This window comes from Diceros bicornis, chromosome 4 (genome assembly GCF_020826845.1).
Source record: "Diceros bicornis minor isolate mBicDic1 chromosome 4, mDicBic1.mat.cur, whole genome shotgun sequence".
NCBI lineage: Eukaryota > Metazoa > Chordata > Mammalia > Perissodactyla > Rhinocerotidae > Diceros > Diceros bicornis.
In genome coordinates, this window is record NC_080743.1 from 25,130,838 (window position 1) to 25,150,576 (window position 19,739).

At 38.7% G+C, this 19,739-nt stretch overlaps 1 protein-coding gene across 1 annotated transcript; it reads right to left on the bottom strand.

The window, feature by feature from the left end:
* Positions 1–5,317: 5,317 nt before the first annotated feature.
* Positions 5,318–8,538, bottom strand: LOC131400920 (guanylate-binding protein 4-like). The gene is made up of 4 exons (XM_058535750.1): positions 8,488–8,538; positions 7,554–7,754; positions 6,517–6,619; positions 5,318–6,182 (listed from the first exon to the last, which is right to left on the bottom strand). Exons 1-4 carry the CDS (start codon positions 8,536–8,538, stop codon positions 5,953–5,955), a joined length of 585 nt encoding a protein of 194 aa, XP_058391733.1. The 3' UTR covers positions 5,318–5,952.
* Positions 8,539–19,739: the final 11,201 nt, after the last annotated feature.

Here is a 19,739-nt window from a genome sequence, read left to right on the forward strand (position 1 = left end):
AGCAAGTTAAGCAAATCCCAGAAGGAGGTCATTGGAACCTCCAATCTATGGCCAGTTGGTCAGAGGCACAGGTGATAACTGGGCTTGCGACCAGCATGGGGAGTGTGTATGTGTGGTGGGGAGTGGGGGAAGGGAGAGAAATCTTGTGAGACTGAGCCCTTCACCTGTGGGGCCTTAACGCTATCTGTGGGTAGATAGTGTCAGAATTGAGTTAAATTGTAGGACACTCAGCTAGTGTCACAGAGAATTGCTTGGTGTGGGGAAAATCCTCTATATATTTGGTGACTAAAAGTGTCAGAAATGAAGTGTTCTATGTGAAAGTAAAGGACACACACAGGGAGGAAACACACAGTAGGAAAGAACCGGGTTTGTTCATACACAGGAAAAGGAAAAAACTAAGTTTTCTCACATTAATCTTTTAGACCAAATTCCAACTTTGGTGTATGTGAACAGAGCTGAAGAGACTAATCAAAAGTAATTAGTAGTGGAGAATTCCACTGAAGAGAGTTATTGGTGTATTTGCTACCCAACCCCCCCCCTTCTCCTTATACCTTCCGAATGGCATGTTGAGGGATATTGCTTTCCCTCCCTCTCCATCGCTAAGTAGAGTTGGAACTTCAAAGATCCTCTTGAAAGCTGACACGTGCTCCCTGGAGTGTATAGACACTGAGAGTTGTGCCTGAGTCATGTCTAAAATCATCTAAAGATCAGAGGCTGGCTGAAGTGGTTTGTGGCAACAGAAGGAAGGGAGAGGGTGAGAGCTGGGAACAGCCTGCCTTTCCAGGCTAGGTCAGTGTGCATACATTTTTCTCCTGGGTGGATCACTGGGGATTCTCTAGACTTGAGTCATCTTTTTTTTCTTTTAATAAGATTGGTTTTTATTAAAGTCTGCAATTGTTCTTATACTGGCAATGGCTTTGATTAAGCACTGAATTAGGGTCATATCCTAGAATAATAGCATTTCTGAAATCCTTGGATTTTTTCTTTACCTCCTCAGTTTTATTGAGATACATTGGTATATAATGTTATATTAATTTTATGTATAACATAATGATTTGACACATTTATATGGTGAAATTATGACCACAATAAGTTTAGGTAACATCCATCACCTCGTATAGTTACAATTTTCTTTTCTTGTGATAAGAACTTTTAAGAGTTATTCTCTTAGCAACTTTCAAATATACAATACATGTTGTTAACTATAATCACCATGCTGTACATTATATCCTCAGAACTTATTTATCTTGTAACTGGAAGTTTGTACCTTTTGACCCCCTTCACTTTTTTGCCCATCGCCCTAGACATGCATCATCTTGAAAAGAACTCAGCCCTATACATCTACATGGCAAGGTGCATTGACCTCAACATAGAGAGTGCATGGGATGAGCGGATCCCTAGAAGTCAGGATTTGAGGAAAGGAGTCAAAGTGGACCACAGTAGGAAACTGCTGGTGGAAGGACCCAGCAGGGGGATCTGCAAAGAACTCATTAATCATTTCATAGAAGAAAAGGACCTAAGTCACCGCCAGAGGGCTCCAACATCATATTACTAATGTGTCATGTTAGGGGGTTTCCTTTCCCCTGATTTCTTGCACATCATGGACACAATGGAAGGTATGATGAACAGGAGCTAGTGTGCCCAGGGGGAAGGAGAGCTGGGAACGAGAAGAAAAAACATTCCTCTTCCTCATTGTGTGCCTGTAAAGCTGAGTCAGACCTCGACTGTATGAAAGAGGGGGATGGGGGTAGCGGGCAAGGCAGAAGCATGGAGGGTGGGTCAAATCTAAGAGGGAGATTTTTAATTTTAATTAGATAGAAAATGTCTTTTTTATTTTGAAAAAGACACTATTCGTTTTCCTTGAATTACTAATGAACTATGGAGGAGAGGCTGATCCTATAATTTAAATTAAAGGGGCAGTTATTGAGAAAGGGTAAAGTTGCTTTCTGCTTAGACATAAGAAGATACAGAATATTTACTTCATAAAAAGTAAGAAAAATGCCCAATCTGAAGAGTAGAAATAAGATGATAGCTAAATGCAGAGCAAAATAATATGTTAGACAGGGACAGGCGTGTACTTGTATAAATGTTAAAAGTCAAGAGTAACCTAAAGGACGTAATGATGAGTTTACCTTACAAACCAATACAGGGAAAAATGAAAAGTATTATCGAGATACCATGGCAAAGAGAAAAAGTGAAAAAAAGAGTGCTGTATGTGATGTGCATTAAAATATTAAAAAGACCCTTATATTATTCCCAATTTAAAGTGGACATCCCAACTCAGTGGTCTACATGGGCAGAGTGGATGACCTTAATGTGGATGAAAATTTTCCCCATTATCAGTCTTTATTTCCAAAAGTAGATGACAGACAACTCTCATTCCTAGACGCTCCCATGGGGAGGCATATGATTTAGATTCTGCCTAGCGGATCCACTTCCGTGAGACTTAGATGCAGATATGAGTCACCCAGAGATGGTATTTTTCATGGGGTAGTTGGTTTTCTACAAATGTGAAGATGGAAGAGTCCAGTTCCTCAGAGCTGACCCTGGTGGAGCTTCTAGCATTTGATATGGAGATCATGGTGCCAGGTGGCAGGTTCTGCGGTGTTGTCTCTTGAGATGCCTTCATTGTATGGAGTGTATTGCTCCTTACTGAAGAGCTATATAGTCTGACTTTCTCCCCATCCTGGAGAATCTGTGTACTAGTTAATAGTCTTAAATTCTTTTTTGCTTAAAAATCAGTGCCAATTTTGTTTGCACCAAAGAATTCTGAGTGATATACATCCTTAAATCGTGGGGTTTACTAATAGTTTTGTATTAATAAATTGTTCTTGTTTTTTCCTTCTATTGTCTTGTACTTCTTACCTAGGCATTTTGTCCTCAGTGGCTTCCAGGAAATAATGTCATAACAGAAACGCAGAGAGAAAATGGAGTCAAATAATAGGATTTTAGGAGTTCATAATACTCCAATCCCATTCCATGACAAGAGTAAAAACTTGAGTTAGAGCATGGGCTGAGGATATCTGAAAAGGTTATGTGGATGAGGAAGAAAAAGTCTACCCTGAATAAAACTGTCTGATACATCTCCATTGTAAACTGTATCCCAATGACACAATTAACAATCTCTCCAGAGTAAATGTAAAAGATTTAAAATATATAGTCTTAATGAATTTAAGAAGAGAAATTATATCAAGCATCAACCATAAAGTATGAAACTAGAAATCAACTGCAAGAAGAAAACTGGAAAATTCACAAATATGTAGAGATTAAACAACAACCTACTGAAAAACCATTGGGTCAAAGGAAAAAATCAAAAGAGAAATCAAAAAATACTTTGAGGCAAATCAAAATGGAAATAAAACACATCAACACATATGGGATGCTCCAAAAATGGTTCTAAGAGGGAAGTTCATATAGATAATTGCCTACAACAAGGAACAGGGAAGATCTCAAGTAAATAATCTAACTTTATAGCTCAAGGAACTAGAAAAAGAAGAACAAATGAGCCCAAAGTTAGTAGATGAAGGAAATAACAAAGAGCAGAGTGGAAAGAAATGAAATAGAAACTAAAAAGATAATAGAAAAGATCAATGAAACTAAGAGCTGGTTTTTGAAAAGATAAACAAAATTGACAAACCTTTAGCTAGACTCACCAGGGAAAAAAGAGAGAGGACTCAAATAAATCAAATCAGAAATGAAAGAGAAGACATTACAACTGATGCCACAGAATACAAAGGATCATAAGAGACTACTGTGGACAACTATATGTCAACAAATTGGACAACATGGAAGAAATTCCTAGAAACACAACCTACGACGACTCAATCAGGAAGAAACAAAAAATCGGAACAGACTGACTATTAGTAAAGAGATTGAATTGGTAATCAAAAACTTCCCAACAATCCGGTTTACAATTGCATCAAAAAGAATAAAATGCCTAGGAATAAATTTAACCAAAGAGAGGAAAGACTTGTACACTGAAAACTATAAGACATTGATGAAAGAAATTGAAGAAGACACAACTAAATGGAAATTATCCAATGTGCATGGACTGGAAGAATTAATATTGTCAAAATGTTCGCACTACCCAAAGGAATCTACAGCTTCAATGTGACCCCTATCAAAATTCCAATGGCATTTTTCACAGAAATAGAACAATTTAAAAATTTGTATGGAACTGCAAAAGACCAAAGCAATCCTGTGAAAGAAGAACAAAACTGGAGACTCCACACGCCCTGATTTCAAAGCTCCTTTATATTACAAAGCTGTAGTAATCAAAATGGTATGGTATTGGCATAAAAACAGACACACAGAGCAACAAAACAGAATAGAGAGCCCAGAATTAAACCTATGCATATGTGGTCAACTAATTTATGACAAAGAATCCAAGAATATACAATGGGCAAAGGGCACTCTCTCCAATAACTGGTGTTGAAAAAACTGGACAGCCACATACAAGAGAATAAAATTGGACCAGTATCTTAGACCATAAACAAAAATTAACTCAAAATGGATTAAAGACTTGAATGTAAGATCTGACATCATAAAACTTCTAGAAGAAAACATAGGTGATAAGCTCCTTGACATCAGTTTTGGCGATGATTTTTTGGATTTGACACCAAAAGCAAATGCAACAAAAGCAAAAATAAATGGGACTACAAACTAAAAAGCTTCTGCACAGCAAAAGAAACCATCAACACAATGAAAAGGCAACCTATGGAATGGGAGAAAATATTTACAAATCATATATCTGATAATATATAAAGAACACATACAACTCAATAGCAAAGAAACAAACTATCTGATTAGAAAACGGGCAGAGGGTCTGAATAGACATTATTCCAAAGAACACATACAAATGATCAAAGATACATGGAAAGGTGCTCAACATCACTAATCATCAGGAAAATGCAATTCAGAAGCCACAAGGCTCAGGTAGCACAGGTAGCTAACACTCTGCTAGCTGCATCAAGGATCTGTGAATGTCTTGAAGGCCCATTGTTTTAGTTCTTTCAATCTCTTCTTTTAGTTCATTTATCTCTTTACTTAACTCTTCAGATTTCTCTTTAAATCCTTCAGTAAGTAGTTCTTTTGGGACCTGTAAAAAGAAGAGAGCCTACTTTTGAAAATCCCCAATTATCAGCGTTTTGTATTTAACAACCTCAGCAGCTAAGCACCTGTGTCTATTTCTCTATCACCCTGGAACACTCTTTGAGGAGTCTGTCCACTATTTCCACCTGAGTAGTGGGAGCATCTATGGTTTACATTTTCCTATGGTCCCTCAGCACCATATCACTGGAGGAAGAGAGGGGTTGGCACTAGGTGAGGCCCGACAGCTCTTTCAGTAATGTGTTCCAGCTCTAAGGATGCACTTGGAGGTGGAATATAGATTGAATTCTAATGAATTCTCAGTTCCACCGAGGTAGCATGACCACACATTTCTAACGATGGAAACTGTTGACTCTCTATAGAACACTGGTCATCAAGCTTAAAGTTGGAACAAACAATGCATTTTACTGTAGGTGTATACAATGAATCAGGCAGACCTGGAAGCAAGTGCATCAAGTTTTAGAGCTTTCAGCACCCCACATTTCCCATCAGGCACAATATGATACTCTCAAGACCATATGGATCTATTTCAGGTCTCTTTGAAGATTGTACTAAGCATGTTAAGGACTATAGGACTAAGGTCCTATTCACTTGGGGGCACAAAGAGACCCTATATCACCACAAACAGCAGTCCGGGAGCCTGAGGCGTGTTATTTGTGCCCTCCAAACTCTAAAGCTACAGAAGGTGCTGGAGTCTTATAGATTTAGGGCTTCAGCACAATCCACGTTTATTTGACGTTTCAGTGAATCACATGCCTTTGGATTTCCCTCCAGGATCATGAGGGTTAAAATTTTGATTTGGTTAAAATTTTTCTTCTTCTCTGTCTGAGGAACTAGTGTTTCTCAATCAGGCACTGCCCAGGCTCTGTGTAGACTTATCTTCAGCTGCTGTTCCAGTATCCTTTCCTGCTCACTCAGAAGGTTTTCTCTTTCCCTCTCCATCTTCTCTTGCAGTTGGGCTATGTTTTCTTGGAAGGTTCTATTTTGAGCCTCCATTATTTGCTGCAGTTCCTTCAGTTTCTGTCTTAGCAGCTCCTGTTCCTTCTCAGTTGCCTGATTCTTGGCATGCTCAGCTGTTCCACAATGGTGTTACAGAGGGAAGCTAATAACAGTTATGTAGAGCTGTACCCTCCTGAGATCAGAGACTAAAATGACTTTAAATTGGCAGAGAGGAATCTCTGAATTCTCCTAGGAGCCACACCAGTAAAGCACATTTTAGAATGTGATGGAAAGGCACTGATTGACTGTATGAACAACCCAAACTCCCCGGGTTATTTTCAGATACAGCAGAGTGTGCATTGCAAAGTAGAGGAAGCCTCTTGTTTCAGGAAGGTTTTGCTCTCACACCTGTCGGGGGGACTGCAGGAACCTACCCACCCTGCTGTGAGCCAAGCCCTAACGCTGTACCTGCTATGACCTTCTCCCCATCAGTGAGGGCTTTGTCTGCCTGCAGGATGGATTCCTTTATTGCTGCCAGTGACTGCAGGAAGCTCTGGAGGACCTTGTTCACCTGAGGAAACAACAAGGAACAAAGACTCATCAGACAACAAAGATCTAGTCTCTTGCTGGGGAAATTGTTGTTCAATAAAATGGCAAATTGGACCCTGTAAATTCTTCATCCTTCTTACTATCCCACTGTGGATCCTTTGCTTCAGTGGTCTAAACTAATTCCAACCTTTTTAGAGCTGTGAAAACTCTCTAGAGCAGCCTCTCTCCTAGCTCTCCAGCTTCATCTCCTAATGAGACCACCTACCACCCTCCCCAAGTTACGGACAACCACATATATGTGCAGTTCTAGAGCTGCCCTACCAGTCCTGCCACTTGATGGTTGTGTGTTCTTAGGCAATTTATTAACTTCTCAGTGCATCACATCTCTCAATTTTATAATGAGGATGACAGTTGTACCTAACTCAGGGTTAAATTGATAACCCAAACACAGCATCTAAGAATATACTTAATTTAGGAAGTGAAAGCCCAGTATATGTCAGCCATCACCATTACCATCACTGTCATCACCACCATCATCATCATCATGACCATCACTACCAGTGTGTATCTGTAGTATGATAACCATTATCCCGCCATATCCAATTGATTATTCACCTGTCCTTCTCAGGTAAGATCATAAGCTTCTTGAGAACAACGTTGTTTCTTTAATTATGTACCCCCTATACTTGGCACAAAAACTATTGTGTTGTTTGCTAAATGAAAGGAATATTTCTTTCTTCTGGATTCCTGATAATAAATCCTCTATTTGGAAAGAAATATTTCTGGTTTATTAAGAGTATCTAACTAATTGTGGATATAAAAGCTAAAAATGTAGTGATATCACCATGCTGTGCTTTCTCTCCACAAATGGTGCTCTGGTCTGAGATTTTCAAAAGAACCAACAAAGACCATCTGACTCCACTGTGCTGTTCTTTCCCATTTCCCTTATTTCTCACCTTAACTCCTTTCCTGGACACCAGCTCATAGTCCCATTCAACCTTGTTTTTGGCTTCCATGTAGAGATTGTGCCCTCCAGGCACAGAGAAAGTTCCTCTCAAAATGCTTTCCAACAGGGACCCTGAAATCTGCCTAAGTTCAGCCTGGCAATATTTGACAGGTGCCTCTGCATTCTGCAGGAAGAAATTCTCCTTCTTTTTCTATATGGTGTCCTGCCAGGGAAATGTGGAGAAATCCAACAGGAAGAAGCTGTTAGAAGGGAAGGTCCAGGTTTGATTGTCTTGGAAGACGCAATCTGATGGTATCAGGGGAGACTGGGACCTGGAATAATAGACAGGGAGTCAAGAGGCTTGTTTTAGCCCCAGTTTAGTTCAATTCTCTGTGCGACCTGTGGAAAGTCCCTGAATTCCCTTGGGCTCAGGCTCAAGATCTTGAAATGATGGGGTTGATAGACATGAACTCCATGGTTCCTTTTAATTTTATAATTGAGGTGCAATTGACATATAACATTATGTTAGTTTCAGACTAGGAAGAAGGACTTGGCGACCCACTTCTGAAAACAAAAATTGGTTGTGAAAACTCTGTGAATAGCAGTGGAGCATTGTCTGATACAGTGGTGGAAGATGAGAGGATGGTGCAAGAAGACGAGGCAGGGTTCCGCTTTGTTGCACACAGTGTTGCCAGGAGTCAGAATCGACTTGATGGCACGAACAAGGAAACAAATGGCACATAGTAATTTGTTTTGCCATATTAGAAAATAAGAGCCAATTTTTTAGAAAAAGGATGAACTGTAGCCTGTAGAGACCTGTCACTCATAAGAATCCAAGCTCTTTTTATAGGGAGAAGCACATGCATCATGAGGTCAAAAAAGGGGAGTCAAGGATCATTCTAGAAGGACAGGAATCAGAAAGGATATATGCTAAGGCACATTACCATGAGCTTCTTCTGGTGCTCTCGCTTGTTATTGTTGAAAGAGTGCTCCATGAAGGTTGCAATGGCTTCCCCCTCACAGGCCGCATGCACAGCCAGCAGCTCCTGGAGTGTGTCTGTGGGGAACCTCACTTGCTGGGCCCTCTGCTCCCTGTAGTGCTCAGCTGCCTTCTGCACAGCTGCTGAGTTCTCTCACTTGGCCAGAGTTATCACTGCATTTTCCACACAAGGAACTGCTCCACCGTTGATGGCCTCTACGTAGGTCACCACCAGAGTCGCTAGTTCTGAATGACACACAATATTAGGGAACAGACAGAAAGTTGTCACTCATTATTTTATAAGCTATAAAGATCCACATTCTAAAATTCACCAAAATGTTATTGAAATGAAGTTTTGCATTTTCTCTTTCTTCTTCTCCTCTTTATCTTCCTCCTTTTCCTCCTCCTGGTCTCCTCCTCCTTCCTGTTCCACGAATCCACTTCCTTGTAATAACATCACTCTGTAGTCTACTCACTCTCTCTTTTATGGCTTTCAAATTCATCACATTATAAATTAATAATCTCAACTAATATGTTCAAGGGTTTCCCAGAACAGTTTTGCATTGTAGCAAAATAAAAAAGAGCTTATTACACAAGTAAATAAATTACAGAATTTTTGAGCATGATTTCTAAATGAAAATATGGGTCCCCAAGTAAAAAATGCATCAAAAATTTCAGGACAGTGACACAAGCATTAAACCAAGCTTGGGTCCACCTCCGCACAGGGCACTGTGTGACTACTGAGGTCAGATGTCCATGAAGCCAGCCCTATACACAAGATTAAATTTAAATTTTTTCCTCAAACTTTCAACGAGCTAGCTGGGATTCATGGCATATGATTTATTTTCTAACTGGTGTAAATTCACAAAATATCTTGTGTATTTTCACAGAGGAACATTTATCCCATTGGATTTCTCATCACCATGCAAATTTCTATCCTTAGTAGCTGCTTGTGCTTATGTTATTAGTCTATTAGTTTCATGAGATATACAGTAGGCTGCAGTAAACCTTCATATAGGGAAACTTTAATGAAGGAACATGTATTTATATATGTGGCATGAATATCTGCTTCTCCACACATACAGAAGGAAACAAAATTACTGACAAACCCAGACAGCAATCAAGCTTCATCACACACGCTGAACCCCAGAGAGGCATGCTGTAACAAAAGAGACTCACCATTCCCGGTGACAATGATTCCCTCTCCTAGGGTTTCGATTTTTGCCTTGGTGAAGATACATGAATAGAAATTTTTTGATTGAACCTGGAAGTCCCATTCCATTTGGTTTTCTGATGCTTCCTCGATATGGAGTAATAGTTTTCCAGCACTTGTAGGCCGGTCAAAGACAAAGAACTTTCGTTCTGGAAAGAACTTCCTGATACACTCTCTAGACATGCCGGAAGTTTGGATTTGGGGATTGTCACCTGCAGAGATGGAAAAAGATCATTAAAGAGACAGCCTTCGGGCAAGGGGGCTGAGGACTTTCATTTCCAGGGATCTTTGCCTCATTGTAACTCCTGTGCCTGTAAATCTACTTTTTTTAAATCATGCAAATCAACCTTATGATCATCTACTCAAGGCATGGAAAACCCTGTTTTGGTACAGAGTCAAGGTGAAGAAATTACTTCTGGGGAGGAAAGGGAGGCATCCATCCCAAGTGAAGAAACTTATGATCGTTTCCCTAGCCCTTGCGTGGTGTGCAGTGCATCGACCAGGTATTAGATGTTTGTTGAATGATAGATTAATCCAAGAAATTGTCAGAAATACTGTTCTGATATTACAGTTCTCATATCAGAAATGAAATATGGGCTCTAAAGTAAAGTAATGGTAGAAATAAGGATTTAGAGCAATACAGGCTTATCTCAACAACAAGAAAAATCTCAAATAAACAATCTAACAATGCACCTAAAGGAACTGGAAAAAGAAGGACAAACAAAGCCCAAAATCAGTAGAAGAAGGGAAATCATAAAAATCAGAGCAGAAATAAATGAAATAGAGACCAAAAAACAATAGAAAAAATTAATAAAACCAAGAGCTGGTTCTTTGAAAAGATCAACAAAATTGACAAACCTTTAGCTAGACTCACCAAGAAAAAAAGAGAGAAGGCACAAATAAGTAAAATCAGAAATGAAAGAGGAGAGGTTACAACAGACAACTCAGAAATACAAAAGATTATAAGAGAATACTATGAAAAGCTATATGCCAACCAATTCGACAATCTGGAACAAATGGATAAATTCTTAGAATCATACAACCTTCCAAAACTGGATCAAGAAGAAGTAGAGAATTTGAATAGAACAATCACCAGTAAGGAGATCGAAACAGTAATCACAAACCTCCCCAAAAATCAAAGTCCAGGACCAGACGGCTTCCCTGGTGAATTCTACCAAACATTCAAAGAAGACTTAATACCTATCCTTCTCAAACTCTTCCAAAAAATTGAGGAGGGGGGAAGCTCCCTAACTCATTCTACGAAGCCGACATTACCCTGATACCAAAACCAGACAAGGACAACACAAAAAAAGAAAATTACAGGCCAATATCACTGATGAACATCGATGCAAAAATCCTCAACAAAATACTAGCAAATCGCATACGACAATACGTTGAAAAGATTATACACCATGATCAAGTGGGATTTATTCCAAGGATGCAGGGATGGTTTAACATTTGCAAATCAATCAACGTGATACACCACATTAATAAAATGAAGACTAAAGATCACATGATCATCTCAATAGATGCAGAGAAAGCATTTGACAAGATACAGCATCCATTTATGATAAAAACTCTGAATAAAATGGCTATAGAAGGAAAGTACCTCAACATAATAAAGACCATATATGAGAAACCCACAGCTAATATCATCCTCAATGGTGAAAAACTGAAAGCTATCCCTCTAAGAACAGGAACCAGACAAGGATGCCCACTCTCACCACTCCTATTTAACATAGTACTGGAAGTCCTAGCCAGAGCAATCAGGCAAGAGAAAGAAATAAAAAGGATCCAAATTGGAAAGGAAGAAGTGAAACTGTCACTATTTGCAGATGACATGATTTTACATACAGAAAACCCTAAAGAATCCACCAGAAAACTTTTAGAAGTAATAAACGAATATGGTAAAGTTGCAGGATACAAAATCAACATACAAAAATCAGTTGCATTTCTGTACACCAACAACGAAGTAGCAGAAAGAGAAATTAAGAATACCATCCCATTTACAATTGCAACAAAAAGAATAAAATACCTAGGAATAAACTTAACCAAAGAGGTGAAAGATCTGTACACCGAAAACTATAAAACATTTCTGAAAGAAATTGAAGAAGACACAAAGAAATGGAAAGATATTCCGTGCTCTTGGATTGGAAGAATTAACATAGTTAAGATGTCCATACTTCCTAAAGCCATCTATAGATTCAGTGCAATCCCTATCAAAGTTCCAACAACATTTTTCACAGAAATAGAACAAAGAATCCTAAAATCTATATGGAACAACAAAAGACCCCGAACAGCTAAAGGAATCCTGAGAAAAAAGAACAAAGCTGGAGGTATCACACTTCCTGATTTCAAAATATACTACAAAGCTATAGTAACCAAAACAGCATGGTACTGGCACAAAAACAGACACACAGATCAATGGAATAGAATCGAAAGCCCAGAAATAAACCCACACATCTATGGACAGCTAATCTTTGACAAAGGAGCCAAGAACATACAATAGGGAAAAGAAAGTCTCTTCAACAAATGGTGTTGGGAAAACTGGACAGCCACATGCCAAAAAATGAAAGTAGACCCTTACCTTGCACCATACACAAAAATTAACTCCAAATGGATTAAAGACTTGAATGTAAGACCTGAAACTGTGAAACTTCTAGAAGAAAACATAGGCAGTACGCTCTTCGACATAGGTCTTAGCAACATCTTTTCAAACACCATGTCTGACCGGGCAAGAGAAACAATAGAAAAAATAAACAAATGGGACTACATCAAACTAAAAAGCTTCTGCACAGCAAAGGAAACCATCAACAAAACGAAAAGACAACCTAACAATTGGGAGAAGATATTTGCAAGCCATACATCTGATAAGGGCTTAATCTCCAAAATATACAAAGAACTCATGCATCTCAACAACAAAAAAAACTACCAACCCAATTAAAAAATGGGCAAAAGACCTGAACAGACATTTCTCCAAAGAAGATATACGGATGGCCAACAAGCACATGAAAAGATGTTCAAAATCACTAACTATCAGGGAAATAAAATCAAAACTACAATGAGCTATCACCTCACACCCCTCAGAATGGCTATAATTAACAAGACAGGAAAACAACATGTGTTGGAGAGGATGTGGAGAGAAGGGAACTCTCATACACTGCTGGTGGGAGTGCAAACTGGTGCAGCCACTATGGAAAACAGTATGGAGATTCCTCAAAAAATCAAGGATAGAACTACCATATGATCCAGCTATTCCACTCCTGGGTGTTTATCCAAAGAACTTGAAAACACCAATGCGTAAAGATACATGCACCCCTGTGTTCATTGCAGCGTTATTCACAATAGCCAAGACTTGGAAGCAACCTAAGTGCTCACCAAGGGACGAATGGATAAAGAAGATGTGGTATATATACACAATGGAATACTACTCAGCCATAAGAAACGATCAAATCCAGCCGTTTGTGACAACATGGATGGAGATTGAGGATATTATGCAAAGTGAAATAAGTCAGAGGGAGAAGGTCAAATACCATATGATTTCCTTCACTAAGTACTAGATAACAACAACAATAAACAAACACATAGAGACAGAGATTGGATTGATGGTTACCAGAGGGAAAGGGGGGAGGGAGGAGGGCGAAAGGGATAATTCGGCACATGTGTGTGGTGATGGGTTGTAATTAGCATATGGGTGGTGAACATGATGTAATCTATGCAGAAATAGAAGTTTAATGATGTACACCTGAAATTTATACAATGTTATAAACCAATGTTACTGCACTAAACAAAATATTTAAAAAAAAAGAAATAAGGATATTTATGATATTGCTGGGGACAATACCATGTAGAGGACAGATGATACCGAGTAAGTAAAGAAAAGCTTTATAAAATCAGAGTGAAAAATCATACATACACACATTAGAAATATGTTTAGAGATTCCTTTAGCAGACATCACAAAACAATAAGGTTAACCTAAATGTACCTTGCAGACCTCACCAGTTCTCTATATCAGATTATATCAGACATGACAATGTCACACAGAGGGGTTCTGGGCATATTCTAGCTGTTCAGTAAATATTTGTGGAAAGAATAAATAAATGATTAAATAAACAAAAATAAACTTTGCTTCTAGGTATGACTCATTATCCTCTCTGCTGAATATAATCCATGTAATGAATTTATTATATGAACATGACGATACTGTGTAAGGCTGTAGAACGAAGAGGGTGATGTTACGAGAATGATCAAATGAAGGATTTGACAGTCGTACTGGAAGGACATGTCAATGCCTTTCTTTCTTTTTTTTTTTTTTTTAACTATTTAGAGTATAAATATCCTGTCTATGAAGGCTGTAACTGTGTGGGTTAGAGAAATATACTGTGTGAAATATATTTCAAAAATATATTTACCTTGTGATTCTGTGTTTACCAACTTCCAATCTGATAGGTTATTTTGCTTGAAATAGAAGAGGAAGAACACTTAATATATAATACAAGTATGTGAGCCTTTTTTCTACATGGTATCAATTTTTCTAAAATCATTTGGTCCTATATTGCATCCTAAGTTTCCTCAGTGATCTTAAACTCAATTTGCTAGAGTTTTTCAAGTAATAATAATGACTGCAACCATACCCTCCCGTCAATCACCAATAACTTTAGCATGGGTCTCAATCCAATCTAATATAAAGGTTGACATCGAGTGCTGAATGACAGGGCTTAGTTGATCCTATCCCCTTCTGAGCCTTCCGCCACCCAGGCCATGCTCTGATACGTGGAATCAACTTCAAGGTATTCTCCAGGTACTCATCAGAAGTGATGGGGTGTCCGTTTAACTCCAGCTCCAGCATGAAATCCCACACGAGTCCAAACAAAGTCTGGAAAAAAACTCACAAACTTGGCTGAGTCATCTACTTCACCAGAGCTGGGAGAGGATCTTGTCTTAATTAGCTTTGTTAGTTCAGTCACATAGCTGGGATCTTAGCGAAGGAATGAGAAGTGCTCTACACCACAATTTCCAGATCACACCCAGAAACAAGCTTAAAAACATTTTCATTTGCCCTGTGTCCTCTTCTCCTCCACCAGGAGAAATGAGTCACAAGAAGGAAGAAACTGTCTCAGTTGCCATTCCCGGAAACTCAATAAAATACAGTGGTTAGTTCCTGGAAGGATACTGTAGCTGCTCCAGGGCCTGGTGCTTGATGGTGCTCATGCTGTTGTAGACAAATGGCTCAGAAGCACGGCCAGTGTAAAGATCCACATGTCATTCTTAGAGTCACCCTAGAAAGTACATTACAGCAGGGACTTGGGAGTCTACTCTTCATTCACTCATTCAGTTGTTCATTCACTATGTCGGCTGTACTACAATAGTAGGACAAATAACATAAATTTTGAAGACAATGCTAAATTCAAACCTCATTTTGGGTATCGACATTGACCACTCTCAGGACTTCAGTTTCTTTAGCTATTACAGAAGCGAACGACACTGGAAATGTATGTCAAATATTTAATACAGCATAGAACAAGGAAAGTGTGCAATAATAAGTGGGCAATGATTCCTTTGCAAATATTTCTTGGTTATGGGCTGTATTAGGGACACAAATGCTGTTCACTTAAATTCACCAACTATTCCTTGTGTATGTACAAAATGCCATAAACTGGCATTGCTTGTGTGGATATAAAGTTCCATATGACAGTCCCTGCTCTCGAGAGATGACTTTCTGGAGGGGCAGATATACATGTCAACATATAAATGCCTCCAAGATGATAAACTCTGCCAGGAATGGAATCAAATGTCATGCCGTAAAAGACAAAGGTGGAATGACAATAAACCAGAAAAGTATTATATGAATTCAGAGCAACAAGTGATTATGTCTGACAGCAATACGATGACATTAGGTTGAAAACAGCTGGGCTTTAAATAATTGATGGAATGTGGAATTGTGGAGATAAAGGGATCATAGGTGGAAGGACAACAGAAGCCAATCAGAATTGTCAGACAGTATAGTCATTTAAAGGTATTACAGGGTTATTTTATCTGACTGAAGTAGTGGTTATGTGTGTGGGAATAGATGAGGCTTAAAAGGAGAGTCAGGGCAAGTCGTGAGTGACATGGTAACAGCGTTAGAGAAGACCTGAATACACTACAGGTGTAAGGGCAGCAAGTAGTTCTGCTGCCACCACTTTACAATTTGTTGTGTTTTGGTTCCCTGGCCAATAAAATTAGATAAAAAGGAGAAGGTTTATGCAAACTATAGTTTACTGGGAATCCATAAGCCATTTCGGCTTTACACTGAGGGGATTACTGAGTACTTTAACCTGAATTTATAAATTCAGAATTTCTGAATTCATGCCCCAACTCTTTTTGCAGTAATGGAAGCCAAAGATCCACTGCTGCTACTTTCAATTTAGACTCAGACTAATAAAAATAAGGAGAAAAGACTGATTGCAACTAACACTATGAAGGTAAAATATCTAAAATTAGGCCGTTTACAATGCTTTTGGTAGGTCTAGCTCATGTTTTTATAGATGTCAATGAAGAATTATTCTCTGATGCTCAGAGACTTGAACTAAAACTTTAGTGAATGTTCCTGCTGTAGCTGAAGCTTTTCTGGAGATTATTTAAATAGATTATTTCACTGAAACTCTATTTTCATGGTTCCTACCTCCAACCCCATCAACTCCACACACCTTAACTATTAGAGCCCATTTATCTCAAGGGTTAAAGCTTCCTCCAAGATGTTTTTCTTAACCTGAATGACTGGGTTACATTCTCACTTTTTGTATCCATGGTACCCTATACTGATGACACTGCTAATTTCTTTATCCCCAGGTAGGCTCTGGGCCTTACCACATTCACTGCACTATCATAGGATGTAACACAAAGCCCTGGAATTCAGCTGCACAATGAGTACTTGTTAACTTGTATCTTTCACTTATTTATCAATTTTCTATATTTTGTATGTTTCTAAAAGATAAGTATTTAGCCTCGAGTGTCACGGCCTGGTACAGACACCTAATGTACCTTGTCTTATTGATCCTCAAATGAATCCTAAAACAACCTTGCCCACTTCATGCATAAAATGAATAGAATGAGAAAAACACCCGCTGATGATGGAGCCTTGAGTACGTTAACATTTTGGGGGTAAGGAGAAGCAGAATGGGACCTGAAGGAGATGAAGAATGCCAGAGAAGATTTCAGGAGTTCCAGAATGATTTGGTCCCTCATCAATTGCACAAATATTTATTGACTACCTACCACGTGCTGCACACTGTTCTAGGTGCTCAGTATCAAGCAGTGAACAAAGTGGATACAAACTCCTGCCTCACAGAGCTCTATTCTAGTGGGAGGAGACGGATACTAAAGAAAGCAAAGAAGCAAAATACACATCTGTATATTAGATGATGGTAAATGCTCAGAAGAAAATAAGCGGGGAGTGGGGATAGGGAGTGTTGGGGGTTGAATTTACATAGAGGGTAGTCAGGGAAGACCTCGCTGAGAAACAACGTGAATGTGATGAGCAACCTTGATGAGGACAGGTTAGTGAATGGTGGGAGCAGGAGCAGGCTGGAGGAGGAGTGACTGTAGAGAAAGAAGAGATGAAGAATGTAGCTCTCTCCAAACACAACAGGACAGATCCTTACAGAACCGAGACAAAATTATGGGTGCAGAAGTTAATTTATTTAACTGGAATAAAACAATATTTCTTATAGGCTGCCAGGGAAGAGAGGCAGTAGCCAGGGTGTTTTAGGGTCTGCCCAGAACTGCCAGAGTCCCTCACCCAGCTGAGGCTCTACTTTCAATATTTTCATCGCAATGATTGGGCGTCTCATGAAATCAAAAACAGGACAGCAGTCAAAGAGCTTTGACTGTCCCTTTATTTTCTCAAAGCCAATGCTAAGCAGCGTTCACAGGTTCCCATACTCTATAAGCTGTGTGATCAATGGAAAGATTATTAATTTCTCTGTGCCTCAGTTTTTTCTTCCTTAAAGTCGCAACACTAACAGTAACAATGTATTGATCATTAAAGTCATCAGGAAGATTACATATCTCATAATATTTATAATGCTCTTAAAATCTTGCCGGTACATAGTAAATCCTATGTAAGTGTTGATTAAAAACTGAGTGTTTTAGAAGAAGAAGGCAAGGTGGGTAATTTCTAAATGAAGGTGAAGGATCGGCTTTGGACTGAAACAGTAACGCTTCTCTCCCAGGTTGCAAGCAAGCGGGAGGACACATCCCATGAGGAGGATGAGCAGGCAGGAGACCAGCAGTAACAGCTGAGCAGGAGGACACTGATGGAGGATGCGTCAGGCTGGATGAACCCAGAGCTGCCCTGGGATGTCAGGGCACAGATTCTGGAGTCAGGCTGCCAGGATCCAAAGCTGAGGGTTCAAGTCACTTATTTTCTGTGAGACCTTGAAAAAGGAACTACCTCTGTAAGCCTCCATTGTCTTATCAGTAATATAGGTAAAACAATAATTCCTGCCTGACACAGGCTGGTAAGAAACTCTTAATAATTTACTTTAATTGTCCTGGGTTAATATACTGTTTCAACAATGAGCAAGTTAGGCAATGTGTTAAAATGTGTCAATAGGTTCTGTTAGCTGCAAATTGCCAAGAAATATAAGGTATTAAAATCCTTGTGTCAGAAAATAACATCAATGTAACAGACTTCCTCTGTACAATTTCTCTTCTTTTTCTATACTTGATTGCGAGCAGAGTTGGGGGACTAAAACATGACCCTTTTAGTGCGGTGTTATTAGCAGGAGGAATTGTACAGTTTATTTCTTAGACTGAATAATTAAAAAGGTTTAGGTAGGAATAGATGAGTTTTTAACTTTTTTTCAATGTTTCTTTATTACTTTTTTCCAGTTTTATTGAGATATAATGGATGTACAGCACTGTATAAGTTTAAGATGTATAGGACAATGATTTAACTTACACATATTATGAAATGGTTACCACAATAAGTTTAGTTAACATCAATTATTTCACATAGATACCGAAAAAAAGAAAAAGAAGAAAAATGCCTTTTGTCCCTTGTGAAGAGAACTCTTTGGATCTACTCTCTTAACAACTTTCAAATATACCATACAGCAGTGATAACCAAAGTCAGCATGTTATACATTACATCTCTAGTACTTATTTCTCTGTTTTTCACTTATACTTCTGGAAATATTTCTTTTTTATTTTACTCTATTTTTGAGGTAACATTGGTTTATAACATTATATAAATTTCAGGTGTACATCATTATATTTCAATATCTGCGTAGACACCATGTTCACCAGCCAAAGACTAATTACCATTTATCACCGTACATAGGTGCCGTGTCACCTCTTTTACCCTCCCCCCTCTCCCTCTGGTAACCAATCTAATCTCTGATCCTATGTGTTTGTTTGTTGTTGTTGTTTTTATCTTCTACTTATGAGTGAGATCATACAGTAGTTGACTTTCTCTGTCTAACTTACTTCACTTAGCATAATACCCACAAGGTCCATCCACGTTGTTGCAAATGGCAAGACTTCATCTTTTTTTATGGCTGAGTGGTATTCCATTGTGTATATACACCACATCTTCTTTATCCATTCTTCCGTTGGTGGGCACTTAGGTTGTTTCCACGTCTTGGCTATTGTGAATAATGCTGCAATGAACATAGAGGTGCATATATCTTTACACATTCATGTTTTCATGTTCTTTGGATAAATACCTAGTGGTGGAATAGCTGGATCATATGGTCATTCTATTCTTAATTTTTTGAGGAATCTCCATACTGTTTTCCATAATGGCTGTACCAGTTTACATTCCCACCAGTGATGTATGAGAGTTCCCTTTTTTTCACAACCTCTCCAACACTTGTTATTTCTTGTCTTGTTAATTATAGCCATTCTATGGGCATGAGGTGATATCTCATCGTAGTTTTGATTTGCATTTCCCTGATAATTAGAGATGTTGAATATCTTTTCATATGCCTATTGGCCATCTGTATATCCTCTTTGCAAA